At 38.3% G+C, this 23,363-nt stretch overlaps 1 protein-coding gene across 6 annotated transcripts in view; it reads right to left on the reverse strand.

The window, feature by feature from the left end:
* Positions 1–692: 692 nt before the first annotated feature.
* The window catches only part of NARS2 (asparaginyl-tRNA synthetase 2, mitochondrial), a 148,170-nt gene continuing 125,499 nt past the window's right edge, over positions 693–23,363 (reverse strand). For 3 of the 6 annotated variants that reach the window (XM_067750492.1, XM_067750493.1, XM_067750490.1), the window contains 3 exons: positions 19,675–19,772; positions 17,121–17,147; positions 13,084–13,844 (listed from right to left, as the gene is read on the reverse strand). In XM_067750492.1, the coding sequence (XP_067606593.1) occupies positions 13,700–13,844; positions 17,121–17,147; positions 19,675–19,772 (270 nt within the window). In that variant the 3' untranslated portion in view covers positions 13,084–13,699. Of the gene's footprint in view, positions 7,073–9,246; positions 9,315–13,083; positions 13,845–16,583; positions 16,716–17,120; positions 17,148–19,674; positions 19,773–23,363 lie in introns of those variants that run through there. The other 3 variants (XR_010946214.1, XR_010946213.1, XM_067750491.1) reach the window with 3 other exon arrangements.

Here is a 23,363-nt window from a genome sequence, read left to right on the forward strand (position 1 = left end):
TGAAGTGTTTAAACCGCAGGGACTGGCCTGATGGGAAGGGCTGAACAGCTGGAGGTAATTCTATTAAGTTTCGCTTGTTAACCCTTGGTTTCCAAATCTATCACACAGGTTCCCCAGATACCCTCCTGTCTGGGACTAAGAATTAATATCATTTGCGGTTTATCTGATATCTGGCTTCGTTTTGATAATTCTACCAGGCTCTATCACTTAACCCCTTGTACCAACACTAGCAAGGCTGGAGGAATCATGTTCCCGAACTCAAAGTGGGTTTCATACAACAGCTGACCAGAAATGCCCTTTCTTCTGCACCAAATGCATGCACAGTTACTGTGCAGGTTTGCTAGTCTTTGTTTTGCTGGGGATCCAAAGGCCACAGGTGATTATCTCATCTAACTCTCTAATTTTAACCAGTTATCCAAGACGACTGTTGGACCTATACAGCCAATGATGTGTTGGTAAAAGTTTAAAACCCAGCTCTCGGGTGGTGGTAGTAATCTCGATTGGTAGTATGTGACAATTTTTGTGGAGCAAATACTAAACCCCCCACAATTCTTCCCCGCAAACAATTTCAAGCTATCAACTTCATGTCTCTGAATGCAGAGTTAAGAGATGCACAGTAATACACCTTTAGTATTTCCATCAAAAAGATACAATAGACGTAATGCCAAGAGCAAAGATAATAGTAAAATGTATTAAAATAATTAGTAACTGATGAGTTTTGTTTATTCCCTTTGTTTTTATATAACTTACTTAATTGTAAGTTTATATGACTTAATTTTTAAATTAAGGTATCATTCACATACCATAAGCATCACCCTTTTAAAGTGTACAACTCAGTGGTTTTTAGTGTATTCACGAGTTGTGCAAATATCACTGCTAATTCAAAACATTTTCATCATCCCAAAAGAAACTCCATGTCCATTAGCGGTCACTCCTCATTCCCCCAACCCCATCCCCTGGCAACCACTAATTTACTTTCTGTCTCTGTGGATTTGCCAATTCTGGATATTTCATATAATCGGAATCATATACTATATAGCCTTTTGGGTCTGACTTTTCACTTTGTATAATGTTTTCAAGGTTCATCCATGTTCTGATGTATATCAGTTTTTCTTCATTCCTCTTCACGGCTGAATAATATTCCATTATATCCATGTACCACATTTTATTTATCCATTCATCAGTTGATAGACATTTCAGTTGTTTCCACTTTTTGACTATTATGAATAATCTTGCTATGAACCTTCATGTACAAGTTTTTGTGTGAACCTATGTTATCATACTCTTGGCTATATAACTAGGAGTTGAATTGCTGAATCATACTGTGACTCTGTGTTTAACTTTTTACAGAACTCTTTAACTATTTCCCACAGTGGTTACATCATCTTACATTCCCACCAGCAATGTTTGAGAGTTCCAATCTGTCCACTTCGTCTCCAATAAATACCTGTTATTTTCCACTTTTAATTATAATTTAATTTTAACATTATTCTTTAGCAATCAGCTTGCAAATTTTTTCCATAACTTAACAATCCATTCTCACAGGCTGGTATGAGCTAGCCCAGCATACCACTGCATACAGCCCTCCACAAAAAATCCCACTGTCCTTCTCTTTAGTCAGTTCCACTTCTTTTTGCTGACAAGAGTGATACTCAACAGATTTGGATTTCCTTCTTACATTCTTCCTATAGAAAACCGAAACAGGAGATCTCAGGTTTTTTTCTCTTCTGGAATGAAGATTTTTAATTCTGGAGAATCACAAGGTTTTCAGCTCTACCAAGCACTCTGGGCAGAACAGAGCGTTTCCCTCCTCCATTTATGTTGAGAAACAAAAATAAAACCCAGAATGTGTCTTCCTGACACCCAGATGTATCTTCTGGATGGGCTCTCAAACGGTTGCTTCAACAGGGCAAACAGCTGTGGTCTGTTTCAACATAATTTGATGTAATCAGGGTTAATTTTGGTGATGCAGTAACTCTGTAGCCTGTTTTTTAACTGGATTACTGTTGGGTCAACAATCATGTGGCATTACATTTAGTGGCTGAAACAAAAGCCAGAATTAAAACAGCTTCCCCCCAGCACCCTTCTAAATGACAGCCCCACTGGAAATGGAAGTTATGAGGCACATTTAACATAATTAACTAAAAACAGAAAGTAGCTGCAGTCAAATTACATGCAAGCTTCTCCAAGGTCCAGTGTCCACTGAGAAAAGAGCTGGAAACTTCCTTGTTGTTGTTTTCTTTTCCTAGAGTCATTAGAAACATGTTGGCAGACATCATTATAACTTCATATTCGGAACTGTTTCTGAAGAACAAAGTCTTTATCTTACTTTGAGATCTGGCCATGAGTGTTTATGCCAGCCCAGCAGCAGGGTTTGGGCTGCTCTAGGCACACACACTTTCTGATTTAGTCTCTTCCCACTTTTCAGTTTTGGCTAGTCTGAAACACAGCTAAGGCCCGTGACAAAAGCCATCCTTAAACAGTTCTGGAAAGCAGAATCTTCAAAAATAGATGTCTTGGGAAGCTGCCAAATGTGTTGGTTCTTCAAAACCTCTTTAATCCAATTTTGTAGTTCAAAGAAAGGTCTGATGTGTATCCAATCCCCTCTGTAAATAAGTCTCCATTCATTTGTTTTGGTGACTTAGAGTATCAAGAAACTTGAAAAGCAAAGAAGTCATCACTTACCCTCCTGCATCTTATTTATCAGGAATTCCTCTTCTAAATAATTTCTTGATCAACAAATATTCTAGAATAGTATGTGTGACGAAAAGGTAATGAGGCTTAAAGAGTAAGGAGAATTCTTTCCGTAAGTCAGACGGTGTACTAATGTCTTTTAGTTGTAAAAGCAGATACCCATTTAAAATTTGCTTAAGCCGCAATAGGGAATTTACTGTTTTTTTTTGTTTGTTTTAAAAAGAGGCATATCCCATGGAACCCAAGAAATAGTTGAATGTGGCCTCAGGAAGGGCAGCAACCAAGGACTAAATATAGCAAGAACTAGGCAGCCAGTCTGTGTGTCTGTCTCTCTCAGAGGCCATATGGTTTTTCATCTCTGAGCATTTTGCCTTCAGTTCTTTCTTTCTGCAGACTTTCTCTGTCTCTTAAGGTACATGTTTGTCTTAGAGCTCCTAAGTTTACATGTTCCTGGTTCAAGCAACTAGTCCAGACCCCAATTTTCTAAGAGAAAATGAGACTGGTCCACTTGGGGTCAGGTATCCATCCCAGTCCTACCAGCAAGGGAAGCTCATGTCCCCAGTATGTCTGCTGGGGTTTTACTGGCTAGGATAGGGGTGGGGGAATTCTCAGAGGAAAGATGGGTTCGATAACTAACTAGATACCTTGAAAGGTGTTTAATAGAGACATGAACACCAATATTGTTTCTTGCAGGACATACCCAGTATCTATCATTTGAAACTCAGAAAACACTTAGGCATGTATTTCTATTCAAGTACAAAATGTTTATATTCCTATATATATTACTTGGGAATTATTATTTATGTACTTGTTATTCAGTTTTTTTTAAAGTTTTAAATAATTTTTATTGAAATATAGTTGATTTACAATGTTGTGTTTTTTTTGGTTCGTTTTTTTGGCTGCATTGAGTCTTCGTTGCTGCACGAGGGCCCCCTCCAGTTGCGGCGAGCAGGGGCCACTCTTTGCTGTGGTGCGCGGGCCTCCCATTGTGGTGGCCTCTCCTGTCGCGGAGCACGGGTTCCAGGTGCATGGGCCTCAGCAGTTGTGGCTCGCGGGCTCCAGAGCGCAGGCTCAGCAGTTGTGCCGCACGGGCCTAGTTGCTCCGCAGCATGTGGGATCCTTCCGGACCACAGCTTGAACCCTGCATTGGCAGGCAGATTCCCAACCACTGCACCACCATGGAAGTCCATGTTATTCAGTTCTCAATAAAGATTTTCTGAGAACCTACTATGACAAGTTCAGCATAGGAATACTGAGGTGAGTAAGACCAGGGTTTTAAGAAGTTCAGGGTCTTTATGGGGAGAGAAATAGATAAGCAGATGTCTATAGTAGTATGTGGGCAATGTTATAATAGAGGTATGTTCAAAGGATTGTGGGAGCACAGAGAAATCATCAGTCCAACAAAATTATCAGTTTGTCCCCCCTATATGGGGACAAACAGTAAGGGTTTTCCTTGTCTTTGGGTGCCTCCCACAGAGAGGCACAGAGTAGGCATCAATTAACGTTTGCTGAATTAGATGATGTAAGCAGTAGCTCCTTCAATTTTGAGGCAAGAAACTTATCTAGATTTAGAGAGCAAGGTGGAAAAAAACACTAACTAAAAATATGAGCGACTCCAACTAAATTCGTCTTAGGACTTGCTTCTGAATTTCCTCCACCAATCAAATAATTCATTCAACAAGTATTTACTCAGTACCTACTATGTGCAAGGCACTTGGCTAGGTGCTGGTTATGTAATGATGAACAGCATGGAGAGGTTCTTGACAAGCCTACTAACTCACTGTACTCCAGAAGCAGTGCTGGAGAGTTGCCCTAGAAACTCACCTTCAGTAACAGATTACAATGACAAATTACTAGTTGAACTCATAGTTTCTTCTGATCCCTGACTTTCTGTTCTATGTTCAGGCAGTGGCTTCAGACTTGGGTTTAGGCTGAAAGGGCTAATTTAAAAATTCAATTTATGAAATATTTTAGAGACATAGAGGGGGGAAAGTCAGTTTGGGAATTATTTTTTAAGGAATATCTCCCTTTTGTCTGATGGGTACATTTACTTTTTTTTGACACCTAATTTATGATACCTAATTCATTCAAGAGTTATTTAATGAGTACCCTCTATGTTCCAGATACCCTCCAAGGCACTGGACATACAAAGATAAATACACTCTCCTGTTCTCATGGAGCTCACGTTCTGGCAGAGAAGACAAGTGACAATATAAGAGGACCAGTATTTTCATATGGTTCTGAGGGAGCATAATGGAGGGAGGGAGTCTGGAAGCCATTGACCAACCCTTGGTATCTAGAGGTGCAAGTCATATAAACACTAACACTAGTAATATAAACACATGAAAAGGTAGAAATCCTAGCTGCATTTTGGAGTGTCACCATTCTTGAAATAAAGCCTCATGGCCTCAGACAGTGTGATCAGAGCTGTTAATATTTTGATTCTAGGTGACTAAGAGGTGACAGGTGCGTAGCCTGAGAAAGCCACCCAAGTCCGTTCATAGGCATGTGGAGACAAGCAGTGCTCTGTCAGGATGCAGGGCACACTCCAGCCTGATGAGGACAGGACTCTGTTGAAGGCTGCTAACCCACTAGAAAAAAGTTAATCAAGAGTGAAATGACAGTCAAAATAAAGACACAAAAGGTCCACATATGGTATCTTTGTGGTTGTTGATCCATGAATAGCCCACTCCTAAGTTTTCTGAGAAACATTAACTAGATACAAGAGCCTTCCTGCACAAGTTAGTAAACTAGAAGTAGGTTGGGTTTCTTTTCAATAAAGTTGACATATCTGGTTGGGGGAAGGGGTGGAGAAAGGAAGGGGAAGCACCTGGATGTTGCTGTATTGCAGGCATAGGAGGAATCAGAGTGGGAGAGAAAAACATGCACAGAGAAAAAACATGGGAGAGGTAGTGGAAGAGAAAGGAAGTGAGGCAGAGATAAAGGTCGAGAGATGTGGCAGGATCTATGCCACATGAGTTCCAGAGCAACACCACTCTGCAGGCTGGCTTTCCCATCCTTGATATAGAGGCACAGAAGCCAGCTCAAAGGTCCACACAGGGGACTTCCCTGGTGGCACAGTGGTTAAGAATCCGCCTGCCAATGCAGGGGACATGGGTTCCTGGTCCGGGAAGAGCCCACATGCCGCAGAGCAACTAAGCCCATGCGCCACAGCTACTAAGCCTGTGTGCCACGACTACTGAAGCCCATGCACCTGAGAGCCCATGTGCCGCAACTACTGAAGCCCGCGCGCTCTAGGGCCCACGTGCCACAACTACTGAAGCCCGCGCGCCTAGAGCCCGGGCTCCACAACAAGAGAAGCCACCGCAATGAGAAGCCCACACACCGCAACGAAGAGTAGCCCCTCCTCACTGCAATTAGAGAAAGCCATTGCGCTGCAAAGAAGACCCAATGCGGCCAAAAAAATAAAATTTTAAAAAATATATATATTAAAAAAAAAGGTCCAGACAGAACAATCAAATTCTTCAATGAGCAGATCTAATTATTACTTTTTACAGTAAAAACATTAAAACCTCACTGAAGGTTTCTCACAGTGTGAAGTTAAACCACCTATATTAGAATCACTCAGGGTGACTGTTTGAAGAATGCTAACTGTGTGCTGTTACATCCTAGACCTTTTAGGGTGGAACAGACTTTCTAGGGTGGTATCAGGATAATCTGAACTTTTAATAAGCTCCCCAGGTGATTCTTATGCATAATAAACTTTAACAAAGATTATACAAAATGGGAGTCCCTGAGACGTGGGAGCATATCCTATTTTTCTCTGTGTTCACAGAATCGAGCACTTAACCTGGCACAGTGCGTCTACTGAACTGAATTGAATAGGCCAAAGAGATTTTTAAAGAAAAGTCGCTCAATTCCACTGTCCTGAAACAGCTGATTCCATTTTTTCCCATATGCTTCTAGTCCATGTGCACAGCTTTTACACTGTTGTAACTGCAAAGTACAACTTAAAAAATTTTCAACACATTTTCTCTTATAATTTTTATGGCTATAAAATATTTCATTCAACATGTAATAAATATCTTACTTCATACAGATTTTTTTTTTTTGAGTTTTGAAAAGGATTCCCTTAGGAGACCTTACATTTGTGTAGTGTTGTCAACTTATGAAACCCTTTCACACAGTCTTCGCCGTTTCTCACAACACTCTGTAAGTTAAATATCATCCTCATTTTGCAGCTAAGTATACAAACTCAGAGATAAAATAACTTGCTCAAGGTTCCACAGCTGGTAAGTAGAGCGTCAGACATAAACCAGAGTCTTCTCCCTCTACATCTAATACCCCTTCCAAGACACGAAACATCCAGCACATTTTCTGGCAGGAATCTGACCCGACAGTTTCCTGATGCAAAAACCTGTAACACAGAAGGCAGAAGATGGAAATTACATTTAAAGAGATCGTTGGCCAGCCGTATCCTAACTGTATAAGGAATCCGTTTCTGCCTTTTGGGGCAATGCAAAGAAAATGTAGTATCAGTAGGAATCTTCAGTAAAGGAACTTACTGTTCTTCAACAACAAATCTATATATGACCCAAGTCCATTTCTGCAATCCCCAAATAAAGGGGGTTGGTACTGCCCTGAACATTCTGAAACTCTGAGATCTTTCAGCAGTATTACAGATACAGGAGGAGGAACAATTACTATAGGCTGTAAGACAGACAGGGAGGAGGCACTGGAGACTTTAAGCTCTTCTAACGTCAAGACTGGTATCACAGGGTACTTGGGTAGCAGCTGAGTGGACAGTGAAAAGAAGCATTACTCTACTAAGAGAAAGGCCCACCTTAAGGATACTCTGCCTGGCGAACACCCTAGTGGGGTGCAGCTCTTCAGGGAAGGACAGACTGTCCCAAGTGAGCAGCTACAGAAATTCTATTCTGGAGAAGAAAGTGTGTGGCTGTTTCTAATTTATTATATTTGCATGCCATGGAGAGGCCGGTTCTGTTACTATCAGGTCACAATCAGAGTTCTCCAAGTATTAAAAAAAAGTTACCTCTTAAGACAGACAGTTCTTAATTCACTGAAGGTTCAGTGGGTAAATTAGTAGGAACTGGGAAAAATACAGAGGAGGGTAATTTATACATCATATACAGGGGAAGGGATATGATCTCTAGGAGATTTTTCAAATCTAGGATCATTGGAAAACAGCAAACCAGCAGTTCTTGTTGAGCCAGTGTGCAGAGAAGGTTCTGCATGTGGCAGAAGCCAGGTTCTGCAAAATACAGTTCTGTGTACATGTGTATTTGTAGCACGAAAAAAACCTTTGCTGCACGGGCCCACCAAGTTTCTATTTTCAGAGTATCACCTTGAAATATCAAAGGCTGATCACTTTGGGAGGCTATTAATAATTCCTATCAAAGTTCTTTCATCTACCTTTCTATGTATATTCTAGGATGATCCTAAGAGGAAAGTAGGACAAATGTGAACACAGACTCATTTAAAAAATTGCACAGTGAGCTTAAGTACACTGCTGGGTCTGGGACTCTGTATTCCATTTTCAATGTTTCTCTTTACTAGAATGTATTTGGGCTCAACCATCATTTTCCATCACATTCTTAAATTTCTTCTCCCTGTACAGAACAAGGAAATCAGAGGCCAAAGTGTGTTTTGCACTGGGGCTTAAAAGGCAAGATTCTTTGATTACTGTAAGAAGTTCAGTGCTTTCAGTTTCTCTGGAGGCTGAGAGTGGTGAACTTTATTTGTAGTCTTACTCCCCCTCATTATTAGGAATTCCTAATAACCAATCTCCATAACAAATAAACTAATTTAACCAAACAAATTTCAGGCACAGTAAGCTACAAAGGAACAAGGTCCACAATATATTGTGGACATGTTAAAAAATACTGTAAACTGTAAAGCAATGTCCAAATGATAGTCATATTATTAATAACAATTATGAACAGTAAAGATGTAGCAGAAGGATATTGAAAAGTCATAAACTATGTTAATTCAGTGATTAGCTGCCTGAATGGCAGCTTACGAACCATCTAAACTCCTGATTTCTTTACAAAGGTCCCCCAGAAACTACCACACAGTGTACTAATAATGGCTGTAAATCCACTGGATTCCAAAGCAAACTGCACAAGAGCCAGCTGGAGTGTTAGCTGATCCAAGGGGCAATCCAGGGCTCCTGACAATGGTGGAATGTCTAAGTTTCTGGAGGGGTGCTAACCATGATCTAATAAGACCTGTCTTATAGAAATCCTACTGAAGTATTTTGGTGTAGGGTGATTAAGGTGGCTTTCCACTCTTTCCTTAATGCTTTTGCCATCTTTTCATTGGAATTGAAGCTGGGAAGAACTACTGTCAGATATTACTCCCACCTGTTTTCTTTTTATTATACATACTTTAGATTGCAGACTGAATACAAATATTGATCAGAAGCCAAAACGCCCCAGACATTTCTTATCAATTCAATCCAGGCCAATCTGTCTTTCAACTCTGCATTTTTATGTTCTTGCCTCACCACTTACTCAAATAAATATATGAATAAAATAACAATCCAAGTAAGCATCTCTCATCTATAATTACCTGAAGAGGTTTAAAGAAGGGTAGAGTTAATCCATCTCACCAGTTGCATGTTCAATGCCTGTTCAGTCCTGCATGAAATGTCTAGATTCAATTTATAGAGAATATGAATGTATAACACTGTAGAGGGGTGCTTCTAGCAGATTCTGTTTGGGAGGGACAAAAGGTCAAACCATTCCTTTGCTGTTCTGTGAGAGTTAAGAGTCTCTGGGCTGGGTCAGAGGGTAGGAGAGCTATGTCTAGATCTGGAATGGATCACTCACACAGTTAAGTTCTTGTCAGACCCTCCTAATCCCCCCCCAAACCCCCTGTCAAAAAAACCCCACAAACCCACGACAGCACAACTTACGCAGGCAAGCGGACAGCCAGATGGAAAGTAACTATTTTTCTCCACCTTCTTCAAAATTTGAAATGAGAATGGGAACTAATGATGGAAAAAAACATTTCTAAGTTTTAGAATACACTCTTACTTGGGTTACTATTTTGAGGTAATGTTTGGAAACCTTGGGAAAGCAGAATCTGATTTTTCCCTCATTGGAAACTGGTTACTCAAGTGAAAATTAATACCCTCAAATCCCCTTTTAACTCACAAATTAAGCCCTATGGTATTATAGAACAGACCATCCTTAACTATTAAATCCACATTTTTGTTCATTATACATAGAATTATACAACGCTGTTTCTATGTAGAATCTGGATATTCATGTATCAGCTGACAAGCCAACATTTAAAAGGTTTTCTTCTGTTGATGCTGCCTGCAAGCAATAGTTTAGTTTTGGCATTTTCATCATCCTTGTCTGACATTAGTGCTTGTTTTTTGTTTACTTATTGGTAAAATGTAAGTATTGAGCCAAAGGTGTAAATGACTAGGCCGTTTGAAGTGGCAAGTGTCTGGCTTCAACCAGATACTCATTATGTGATCAACTGTGAAAGAAAAGAATGAACACATAAGTATGAAGGTTCGGAAATACACTGCTGGAGACTCAGATAAGGAAGAATGTATGTCTGACCCCTTGAGAAGGAGTCTTTTCCACCTCACATACACACACATTGAACACACTTAAGTCTATTGTTAAACTTTCAGCGATTGACCTCATTATAAGTTTTCGGAGACCTAGTATGTACTAAAATAAAATCTAAAGGTCACACTTTAAATCAATTATTATTAGTGACTATGTCCATCACAAATTCCTAGAAGATTAAGAGACAGAAGGATCCTTAGAGTTCATCTACTTCAAAGCGATAGCTCTGCAGATGAAGTAACTGGAGGCCACAAGGATGATCTTACTTGCCTAATGCTCCACAGTTAAGCCAATGGTGGCACTGGGACCAGAACCTGGGGCTTCTCTCATTCGGTATTCTTTCTATCACTGTTATTTTTGATGCCCAGCCATCATGTTAACATCACAATTCTGACTGGCTCCTCAAAAATCACTGCAGGCATGATCCCTAATAGCCTTGGAAACTATTAGTGCATCCAGGTTTTGGGCCTGTGAATGTTTGTGATTCTTACTCCACAAAATACAGTATCAAGACTTAAAAGCCAAATCAAATTAACTGATGTCACAAATGGTTTCTCTAACCCTAGGGGAGCATAGGCTCGGTTGTGTGTTTTGTGGCTGGAGGTGATTGTTCCCCCAAGTCGCTGCTGACAGTGTCTGCCCATGTGTTCTCAGGCCCATGTGTGTAGCCACAGCCACATACTCAACCTGCTACGACAGAGACAGCCTTCACTGATTTCTAATAGATGTGCGTGGCAAGCGCAGTGCCATGGACAGGTAAGAGGGACTACAAGGCAAACGTAAGAAGAGGAACAGAATCTGAGTGCTTGACCTATTTTATCCAAACAATTGTTTCCCAAACACTACCACAGGGTTGTGTTTTGTTTAACATCTTTATTGGAGTATAACTGCCTTACAATCGTGTGTTAGTTTCTGCTTCACAACAAAGTGAATCAGCTATACATATACATACATCCCCATATCGCCTCCCTCTTGCATCTCCCTCCCTCCCACCCTCCTTATCCCTCTAGGTGGTCACAAAGCACCGAGTTGATCTCCCTGTACCACAGGGGTCTTGATTACAATGAACCTGAAATCTTATAAAATACGGTATATTTTATTATTTAGCGACTTCAGGGAAAGGGAGAGCTGATAGTGCCACACTTCTTAAAGAATTACTTCTTCACTAATTTTTGGGGTGGGAAACTTAGGTACCCAGCACAAATGGGTAAATAATTCATATAAGAAAATGTTTTCAAATAAATAAGATTTATCTCTGTGTGTGATTTTTTAAACTATACTTTAACAGAATTTAAAAAATAAGTTACATATATATATTTCATTGTTTATATTCTTAAGCAGAACCTAGTAAACATAAGTAACATGTTTTACACAGAAGAAGAAGAAAAAAAAATGGTTTCTCTATTTTATCTTCCAGGTCTAAGGTTAAATATCGCCTTTTCAGGGATGCCCCCTCTAGCAAGCTAATCTATGATTGCCTTGTTCTTCATAAAATTTTATAGCACATACCATATTTTGAAATAATACATTTGTTTGCTTATCATTGGTATATCTTCCCTAATAGACTGTAAATCCATGAAGGCAAGGGTCAGTTCACTACTGTTTATGTAGCACCTAGCACAGTCTGTGGCATGTAGAATAAGCTCAGGTAATATCTGTTGAGTAAACAAATGAATTTATCTCTCTAACCCGTGGTTGAGGCAAGCCTTATGGAAGCTTTAATTTTTCCTTTTATCCTGTCCTAAACTTGGTATCTAAGCCCAAGGATTAAAGTTCCAGGGAAGCAGATTTTAGCTCAGCAGAAGCTACCAATTAGAGAGCTTCAGAAATGGAATGAGCTATTCTGTGGGGTACTGGGCTCTTTGCCAAGAGGCTGCCAAGGTACATAGGATCCCTCTGCTTTAGATAGAAGTTCGACCTTGACAACCTCTCAGCGTCTCCTATGACTTCCAACTCTAGGTTCTGCAGTTCTTTCCAGTTGTTTGATTTTGAGTTAGGTTAAAATAAAGTGCATATAGAAACTCATTAGGAAGTGACCTAAGATAAGTCATCTAATGAGACTTAGAAAATTGATTATTCAGGCATGCATGCCTTTTTATAATTATTTGATACATATGAATCCTACTGAGTTCACCATTTGCCATAAGCCCATATATCTGCATCTCAACGAAGACTAAAAGTAGAGTTAAAAAAAACTTGTGTAGCATTTCACAGTTTTAAACACACACACACACACACGCACACACACTTCCATGTAATTACTATATCAAGTCTGTGAGGAAAATGATGCATGAGCTCATACAGAGTAAGTAGCTTATCCAAACTCATACTTGTGACTGCTAGAACCGTCAGGTCACGAAGTCCCAAATCAGTGATCTTCTCACTCTAATATGCCCTGTTACTTTTTGACTCCAGAATTATCCTCCCTTTACATTTAGCTATATATCCTCATCTTGGATGCAAAATACCTTTCTTCCAAATTTCACTGGGAAAAGGCCAAATGGAATTTAAAAACCTGTTTTTTTCTTTCATAGGTATCGAAAATCTATTTTATTATCAGAGACGTTATAAATATCTAACATGAACTAACTGCAACACAACAGTGATTAGTTTAAATAATACATCTTGTTAGCTTTTATAATTTAGGATCAACAGTTATTAAATGTGATTTTTCATGTAGACTGATGAAAAAAGATTTCAATTCACAATAGCAATTTTCTTAATTCAAGACCCGAAAAAGGAATATTTTCTTCTGTAATGTTTAGTAAAGCAATGAGAATAAGATGGGAATTTATCATAGGTTAAATGGGAAGGGAGAAAAGATCCAACAACATTTTATTTTTAGCTAGTAGTTGCTTCTCAAAGGTCACAGAGGGCAGTGGTCTACTGATTAAAGACAAAGTAAAATACACAATTTTGGGACTTCCTGGCAGTCCAGTGGTTGAGACTTTGCCTTCCAGTGCACGGGGTGTGGGTTCGATCCCCGGTTGGGGAGCTGAGATCCCACATGGCTTGCGGTCAAAGCATAGAACTGAAGCAATATTGTAACAAATTCAATAAAGACTTTAAAAAAATGGTCCACATCAAAAAAAAAAATCTTGAAAAACTAAAATACACAATTTCATCCTGTCCTAGAGTTTGAAAGGACCTTTGAGATCATCTAGTTCAATTTCTTCATTTTGTTCTTAATTGACACAATAGCTTTGAGATTCTATCTGCTATAAGTACCTCTTCTTGATGGAGTTCATCTTTCCATGAAATGCCTTCAACTTGCAATGAAAATCATGATCACATGTATCTTTCATGTATCTTCTGGCATGACAATTACATATTGAAAACTTCTGCATTTCAACAGTTCAAACATGCATTCTCCTGTATGTATATTCATGTGCAGTACCTCTGGCACAGGGTGGTTTTCCTTAAGCAGTTTTCAGCTACAAAAGACACGAATGAGTAAATCTTGGAAAAGGGATAACATCTTTGATATTGTCAATTCCCAAGATGCACTGCAGATAGCGTTCAAATCCCATCCCAAAACCTCCATGTGGCACAGATCCAAATTGACGGAGGTCCAGATACCTAATTTTGAAAAACAGAGAATCATTACCTATAAACGCTTCATTTAAGATCAGATGTTATGACAGAATTTTATGTTTCAAAAGTTTTTTGCAATCATTTGTTATCGTCACATCACTGCGGTAGACCAGTCTTTTTACAGAGAAGTTAAAGTGATCTGTCCAAGATTACCCAGGCAAACAGCAGCATATCCTGTCATGCATTCATGGGCTTTGGTCACTTGATCCTTATTCTTTAAAGTTTGTTAGATGCTTATATACAGAAAACTTGTCTCATGAGGCTACAGGAAAATTTCTCATAACTTATTTTTCTTTAAATATATTCCTCTTCTATGTCTTGGTATATCTATGATAATGTTCTTGTTTTTCCTTACCAAAATTATATTGTTCAATACACAGAGAAGGGTGAAGAGTTTTGCCTGATGTATTACAAAAAGAGACCCCCTACTAGACTAGACTGTAAGCTACATCAAGGTCAGGAACTGCTTCTTAGCCAACCTTTATCTCCAGTGACTGTCTGGGAATAGATGCTCACTATATGATGATTTATTGTTTGAAGGCATAAAAATATACTCTTGAGCACTGGAGTGAAGAAAAACTTTGACTTCTCTGCTTTAAGCCTAGTAGAAGATGTCCAGAGTCATTTTTCTGAAAGGCTACACAGCCTCTGAAGCCCATCCTTGCACATTCTATTCCCACATAAGACTACATGCTAGAAAATGGTATGTTCATGATTCAAACCCGGATTCCAATACACCAGCCTGGGATAAAGTTGTTTTAGGAACGGAAGAGAAGGAGGAAGACTCCATAACTATTTTTATTGTCATTTAATGGTGGGAATTCTTGAATTATACAATATTGATTAAAATAAGTTTATAGTTTCTTGAATGATTTGTAAAATATACAAAAATACAGCATAAAACTTAAGCACCACAGCTGGTAGTCATACGGCTCCTCAAGGATAAACACTATAACCTTTTTCCCCACTATTAATAACAATGACTACATGTATTGGTATTTTAGGCAATTAAGATTAAGTACTTCTCTTTCTAAAATAAAACACAAATTGCAACTAGGTGAGTTACAACCAAGTGAGCGATCAATAAGACAGGAGTTAGTATTTAAGAACTATCAGGAATAATGGAAGGAACACAGTCTTGAGTAATTGAAATGTTTGGTAGCTGAATTAACTTTAAGTTCATAAGGCATGGGGGCAGAATACACTTTGATTTAGTGAGAAAATGAGATGAAGGGCATGTCAAACCACCTGCCACAAACACCTGCAGGATCTGAGTCGGCTGCTAGAAGGCCAGTATCTAGCTTTAGCTGGCTTTAAATTTCTCATACATCGATGTCAAAACACTGGCATAAATGCCTGGAAACTGAATTCAGAAGAGGGAGTCTGTCTTTAGCATTTTTCTTGCCTTTGCTTTGACAGATGGAAAAATCTACTTCTAAAAACAAGTTTTCAAAAGAATCTTTATTTGATTGTTGTTATATTGATTCTAGGGTAGCCAGATTATAGAAGAGATGGTACAAAAATTATGGAACTAGTTACAGATTATTTGCATGTGGCATGTAGAAACAGGAAGTGAGAAAATTCTTAGACACCTGGGGTGGCTATTCACAGTTTGGTAGAACACTAGGAGAGATCACAGACTTGGAGATTTTTAAGGTCCTTTCTGCCTTAAAATGCTATGATTATCATATAAAAGGAAGCAGATCCCAACTGTTAAAAAAATAAAATTCAAGTGAGTAAATTTTTAAGATCTTAATTGGCTTTATTCAGTGATTCATGAATCAGGCAGTATCCCATCTAGCAATAGAAAAGAGCTCCGAAGAGCTCTACAGAATGATTATAGGCAAAAGAGGGTAGGACAAGGAAATTACTAGCAAAGAGTGGGTGGTTTCAGGCAAGGTCGCCTTCCTTTAGGAGATGGCAGGGGTCTATCAGGCAGATTACCTCACCAGTGTTGACCAGGTAATTTTAGATTCCCTGGTTCAAGATTCCACTCCTGGGAGATGTCAAAACTATAATTAAGTTAGGTATTAAGTCTCAGTTTGGTGATGTGAGCTTAGTACAAGTGACTCCATTTTGAGCCTGCTGTCTCTTTTATTAACAAAATAATAAATATTTATATTTGGAGATGTTAGGAGTTTGAAAACTTTAGTTGGGAAAGAGTAGTATTGAAATGATTAATAAAGACCAGAAAAGGTCTAAACCAATAATTAAGATTTATATATAACTAGTTTTTATACACTATGAATATTACCTTGTAGACAGAAAGAAACTGAGGTAAAATGCATAAGCTTGACAATCAGGCTCATCTACCTAGTAGCAAGACTCAGAACAAAAGAAGGAAAGGGGGACGGAAACTTAACTAAGCTTCTACTCTGTGTAGATACTTAACCTGTATTGTTTCCTTTCATCCTAACAATAACCCTGTGAAGTAGATATTATCATTCCATTTTATGGCCAAGAAAACCAAGACTCAAGAGAGATTAAATATGCCAAAGTTCATTACTGATAAATAATGAAGCAATCTAGGGCCATTACTTGAACCCAATTTTAGGCTTTTTGGCATCTCTGAAATCAGCTCCTTCATTACGAAAAGGCAAGTGTGTAATTTAACCTTTCCTTCTCCTGAGAACAGCAAAAGAATTAATAATTTTGTTGATATTATTATACTAAGATCCTGAAAGAGTCTTATTACACAAATATAAATAAATAATTTGTACATACTGTAAAGTACTTGAAGAAAGGGTCTGCATAAAGAACACCAGAACAACTTAGGAATGCAGACAGATGATCTTCCCTAAGCAGCTTAGATTTCTACAGTTGGTGGAGACCTCAGGGACCACTTAGCTCAAGCTCCTAATTTCACACATAGAGAAAATGAAGCATAATGGTTAGGAACAAAGTCCCAGCTCTATGCTTCTAACTGTGTGCTCCTGCTTAAGTTAGTTAACATCTCTAGGCCTCGGGCCTGGAGGGATAATAAAAAGAGAATAAGAATAGTACCTTACTAACAGGGTGTTGTGATGATTACAGGAGACAATATACATCAAAATTTTAACACAGTTATCTGGCACACAATAGGTAATAAATAAATGACAGACATTATTATTACTACTTTTCAAAGACTCAAAGGGAGTAAATAATCTGAGAACCTGTTCATTGTTTTAACACTCTTCTATAGCACCCTGGAAATACAAGTGAAAACTATTTCACACTCAGACCCACAGCTAGAATAAGAGTCATCAGGGGTCACATTCTCACCATTGGTAGGCTCCTGTCAGTCCTGACCTGTAAAAGGAAAACAACAAAATTATTTCGGAGAATGGCAATAAGATAAATATACTAATCACCAAACATTTATTCTGGGTTGTGTGCACAGTGCTCTTTATAAACAAGTACACACCAAAACCTGTGCTCTTAAATAACATGCAATGCAGTTAAGAAGCCGAGCCTTTATTAGGTGGTAAGAAAGGTAGGATAACCAATAGTAAGAAAACCAATAGTCCAAGGTATTATCAAATAATAAATGCTATAGAAGGAAAGTATGGTCCAGAGCCCAAAAGAAGGGCTTCATTTGAGATAAATTTATCATCCTGTGACATAAGAAAAGTACTATTACTACTATATAGGGTTGTTGAAAGGCACACACAGACAAGTGATGTAGAGACACAATTTTCTTTCCACAATATTAAAACAATAATACAGATTCTGAGGCTGCCTTCATAACATGGCTGCAAATTGGTTTTTGCCAATTTGAGAAATGTTAATAAAACTTAAAGCTCTTAGTACTCATGAAATTTAGTTTCAGCCCTTACAAGTGTTTGGGACCACTGTGTACCTCAAAGTGATCAAGATTATGAAAAATTCAAATATACAAAAATATGAAAAACATGAACAGAAGTCACAGATAGATCCCTGAGACAGGTAAACACATATATCCACTTCATTAGGAAAGACAAATTTGGATATTATCAGATATTAGGTAAACATTTAATGTTATGAGGAAAGGTTTCCTGAAGGAAGGAAGCAAGCAAAGAAAACAGACCAATTAATCTTTCAACAGATGAAGTTCCTTGCCATGTGTGATTTTTATTGTGCTTTAAAAAAAACCAGAAAATCTTCAAATTCTTTCCATCTAAGGAGTTTTACCATCACTTCAATTCCACGATTTTTCCAGGACTTTTTAACACTATAGTAATACTAAGGAGTTAGTAGTCTATGTGATAAAAGAGTCCTCCCAGAACATATTTATCCCCTTTCTTCTGGACGCTAACCAAACAGAGCCATTCAAATGATTGGGATTACAAAACCAAGTTACTCAACAGATTCATAGGTTCGGATCTTGGAAAATCAACAACTTTTTAAGCATTTCTCCATTAGGAAAAGAAGGTCTTAACAAATGGCTAATTTAATAAATATGTCAAACAATCATGACTTTCCCAGGTTACTGTGAAACTTAGTATTATCTGGAGAGAAAGATTAAGCCTTCAACATGGGAAAGTCATTTTTTAAAATAGTCTGGCACAGTAAAAGTGGAAACCATGGAAAACAGAGCTTTATAACCTTGGTTAGTTTAGGAAGTCATTGTGGGTTGTTGGCTGACCATGCATATACAGGAGTGGTGGTTCGATTAGAAACATGATTCCCTCCTCCTCATATCCAAAACATTTTCTGGTGTTTATGGATACATTTCCCAGGTCTCAAACAGTGAGTTAAAATAAAGTTATTCAAATACCTAAATCAAGATGCTTACATAGTAGAAAACCTGAGGAAGGGAAAACTGCTTATTCTAAATGCTAGCTTAGTGGATATTTTTAGTTTCTTTCTCCCTCCATCTTTACCCTTTCCCTGGTTCAGAGCCTGTCCTTATGCCCTGTAGGAGTCTGCCAATCATAATTTAGAGTTAAACACACACACACACAAAGTGAAGAACAAACTTTAAGGGGGAAAATTTTCCTTTTCTATCATTAACTTTTTTAAAAAAATTTATTTAATTAATTAATTTATTTTTGGCTGCGTTGGGTCTTCGTTGCTGCACATGGGCTTTCTCTAGTTGCGGCAAGCAAGGGCTACTCTTTGTTGTGGTGTGCGGGCTTCTCTTTGTGGTGGCTTCTCTTGTTGAGGAACATGGGCTTTAGGTGCGTGGGCTTCAGGAGTTGTGGCACACGGGCTCTAGAGCACAGGCTCAGTAGTTGTGTCACATGGGCTTAGCTGCTCTGTGGCATGTGGGATCTTCCCGGACCAGGGCTCAAAGCTGTGTCCCCTGCATCGGCAGGCGGATTCTTAACCACTGCACCACCAGGGAAACCCCTCTATCATTAACTTTTTTTTTTTTTTTTTTTTTTTTTTTGCGGTACGCGGGCCTCTCACTGTTGTGGCCTCTCCCGTTGCAGAGCACAGGCTCCGGCCACGCAGGCTCACCGGCCACGGCTCACGTGCCCAGCTGCTCTGCGGCATGTGGGATCTTCCCGGACCAGGGCACGAACACCGTGTCCCCTGCATTGGCAGGCGTACTCTCAACCACTGTGCCACCAGGGAAGCCCTATCATTAACTTTAAAAAAAGCTATTTCCATAGGGAGAGATAGATACAAATAGTGGCAAAAAATCATTGTGTTTCATATAATAGTTCTAGTCTTTCAGAAAGAGAAGCTCAGAGAGGTTAAGTAACAACTTGCTCAAGGTCACACAGAATCTGAGATCCAAGTCTGTCAGGAGCTACGGCCCATGCGCTATTCTCTGTTAGTTTGCCATGACTGCCTTTGAGTGCCCCAACCCCAATTTCTGAATTCTGTTTCTTCTACGTCTCACCAATACCTGGCCAATCGCTGCTCTAAGAAATGGTACCGTTCTTCTCTGAGGCTTCCCCCAAAGAGTTCTCCAACTCCAGGAACCAGAAGATCAACAGCAGCAACCTAAAAAGGAAAAAACTCATAAACAACATTCCGTTTTCAGAGCATTCCAACAACTGTCAGCTTCTGAAGCAAGTGGAACATTTAACATTTTGACAACTGGCTATTTAACTGCTTACCAGAATCTTATTTATGTTACCTGTTCATGTTCCCTGTTTTAATACCAAATGTTTAATATTACCTTTAGAATACAAAATGCAGGTGGACAGTTTCCCCTCTGGCACCATTTATGCAGTATACTTAACAAAAATGTGTTTTCTGCACAAATGTGAGACAAATGTTAATTATAAAAATGTGGGAAGTATTAAAAATTATGAAATATTAAAAAACACCTATTAGCATGCAGAAGCAATTACATGTTGGCGTATTTTCTTTCAGGTTTTTCTTCTTATATACTTCAAGAGTATAGCAGAGATCAAATTACATATAAAATTTACCATTCTAATTGTCTTAGCTAATATTATTCAATAAATATTTTTCCTATGTCAGTAAAAATACTTTGCATACTTAATGTTTTAACAGCTTCACAGTTTATTGTTTAGAAGTATCATAGTTTATTTAATAGTTTATTTAACTTCTTTCCTTTTGTTGAACATTTAGGGAGGTGTGTGTGTGTGACAGCGTGTCTGTCTTTTCTCTTATAAATAATGTGGCATTGAAGTTTTTCTTTAATTTGAAGTACGTTAGGACATGTAAAATATGTTCTGATCATTAATCAAATTAAAACAAAGAGATACCACTTCGGAGTTATCAAAATGGTGAAGATAAACAACATAAACAATATGGATTAGAGAATGCATAGACCAATACTCTCGTACATCTGATACAACCTTTCTGGTGAGCAACTTGGCAAAAGATAATCAAAGCCTTAAAAATGCAATATGCTTCGACTCAGCAACAGGAGTTCTAGGAACTAGTTCTAACAAAATCATCAGAGATGCAAAAAAAAAAAAAATAATAAGATCAACGCACAGGATGTTATTTGTATTTTCTTATTTTCTGCAATAGAGGTGTGTTACACTTTCATAATAAAACAACAAAAATTTTTTAATAGGGGAAAATGGTAGCTTGATGTTTTAATTTGTATCTCTTCACTTACTAGTAATATTTACTTTTTGAGAATGTTTATTTGCTGTCTATATTATTTTGTGACTCAGCAATTCTTTTTTTGGGGTGGGGGGAACAAAGGGGGACCAGGCAGACATTTTTAGGGCCAAGAATCTGAAGGCACAAAACTCAGAAAAGATTTATTTTACAAATGAAAAATTAGGAACCCATAAAACACATTTAATAACACACAAAACACTTAAGCTTTAAACGTCATGTTATATTATGAACTCTTTTCTTAAACTCTGCCTTACTATACTATTAAGCCATTCTCCTGTTTCCTGATTTCAGAATTTTTGACTGATGTCTAGTTTATAAATAATTAAAATAAAGAATGTAGTAATTTAAGAATGTGTGCCAAATGCTACATAATCCTCAGTACTATCATTAAAGAGAAAACACGAGACATGATTTTCATCCATCAGCTGAATCAAAGTGAGAGCAAATGGAAATTTACTAATGGTTTCTACTTTTATAGAATCTCCTACCACTCAATAAGCTTGTGAGGAGTAAGTGTACAAACATGGCTTTTTCACACTACCACTGCTGGTTGACTACATTTTAGTAATTCTTCTATGAACCTGAAGACCTAAAATGAACAGGCAAGTATTTTAGAATGTGGATTTGGTGACTCAGACAGGATAGTAGGTAATGAAACACACAGCTTTGGCTAGGTAAACAAGAGAGCTTTACTAATGTGAAGAGCAAATTCTCATAGGCTATACAATTAATAGAGCTGGACTCCAATCAGGACCCTGCAGTTACCCCTTCTTTTCTCAGAGAAAGGAGAAGATCAAGGGAGTTTTTATGGCCACAGAAGGACAGGTATCATTATTTACTAGTATACTGCTTTTAGACATGGCTAAAATATGCTACGAGCTAAGAGACACGTGATGAAAAATTTGTTCTTAACGTCAATCCAGAGTTTTAAATTTGGAGTTACAGGCAATCAGGGTTAGAAGAGAACAGACAGCCAAGTGGCTCTCTGGCCTTTGCTTGAAAATATTTAAGCAAATATTTAATATAATTACACTAACTGTTTACTAACATTTAATGTACTATATTAATATTAATAAACTTAACAAATATTTAACAAAAATATTTAAGGGAACCAAGACCCCTGAAATATAGCATTCCATCCTTGTGTAGCTCTGTCAGAAAGGACAGGTATATTCAAAATCTATCATTTCAACGTTTTTGAAGTAAGGGAAACTCCAAGGTACAAAGGTGTACAGAGATTGATTCCGGTACTGCAAGTACCTGCAAAGCTTTAAGAGCCAGAACTAAAAAAGTCCACTGCCTCAAAAGCAAACAAAATGCTGAGGAATCAGCTATTACGGAAGAATAAGAAGTAGGAAGTCCAGCAGAGGCTGGTGGCCAGCGATGAGGAAGTGAGGCAACCTTGATGCATCAAACAAGAGACCCATTTCTTGCTTGGTCCTGCTGCTAACACAGCTAAAACAAGCAAAAACCCTTTTTGGATCTTAGCATTTTTTGCAGGTCTAAATTATGTCAACTTTGGACCGTAGGTTTTTTTAATGCTATTTTCAGAGGAGTGTAAGACTCATATTTATCTTTGATTATAAACCTCCTTTGTATTAATATTTGATTTCCCTCTATCTCCCAACAGTTATACTCCCCTAGTTAAGACAACCAAAAAAGTCTCCAGACATTGCTGAATGTCTCCTGGGTGGGGGTAAGGGGGAACAAAATAACCCGATTGAGAAATACTGCTTTACATCAATGAATTGGATTTTTAAAACTTATGCTGCATGTCCATCCTGGCTTGAAACGATAAAAAAGGCTTCTTTCTGAGGTATTGCTGATCTTGTGGCCGATGGGAAAAAAGAGCACGATGAGAATGTAGTAAAAGCATTTGTCCAGAAGTAATGTATGTAGGTCATGTTTGCTCCCAATTGTTGGCCAATGTAAGCCACATGCAAGTCACGAAGCTCATGTCAATGGGGCAGGGAAGTAAATACCCCTGCCCCCACCTCCCGAGGGCGGAGCAGCAACCATTTATGTATAATAAAACAATTTACCAGGTAGCTTTTCCCCCCACCTATTTGGGCTCTTCCACTTCCACTTTCCCAACCAATTTCTCATTGTTAATTAGAATTCAGGTCAGAATAGCAGTTCCCCTATTTCCTTCCTCTGTACTCTGGGAAAGGAACTTATCAGTAGGAAAGAACTTACCAAATAGTCTATTTTAGTTGAATAAAAAGTTTAGAAGATCAAGTCCCACATCACTACTAATTTTGTGACATGCAGAAGGAAGACATCCTCATCTATGTCCTTTCTTTGTCTGGATGGTCTGAAAATTCACACTCTCAGGCAGGAGAATTTCCTGTATGTTTTCTTGACATGGAGAGTAAAGTTGCTTCCCCTCCTAGGAGCTGTGTACCTTTTAAGTAAGGCATTCCACTTAATGCCTCATCAATGTTCCATGACTACAGGTTACTATTTCTTTTTTATGAAGGATAGATT

The sequence above is a fragment of the Pseudorca crassidens genome, chromosome 9, assembly GCF_039906515.1.
Source record: "Pseudorca crassidens isolate mPseCra1 chromosome 9, mPseCra1.hap1, whole genome shotgun sequence".
In the NCBI taxonomy this organism is placed as follows: Eukaryota; Metazoa; Chordata; class Mammalia; order Artiodactyla; family Delphinidae; genus Pseudorca; species Pseudorca crassidens.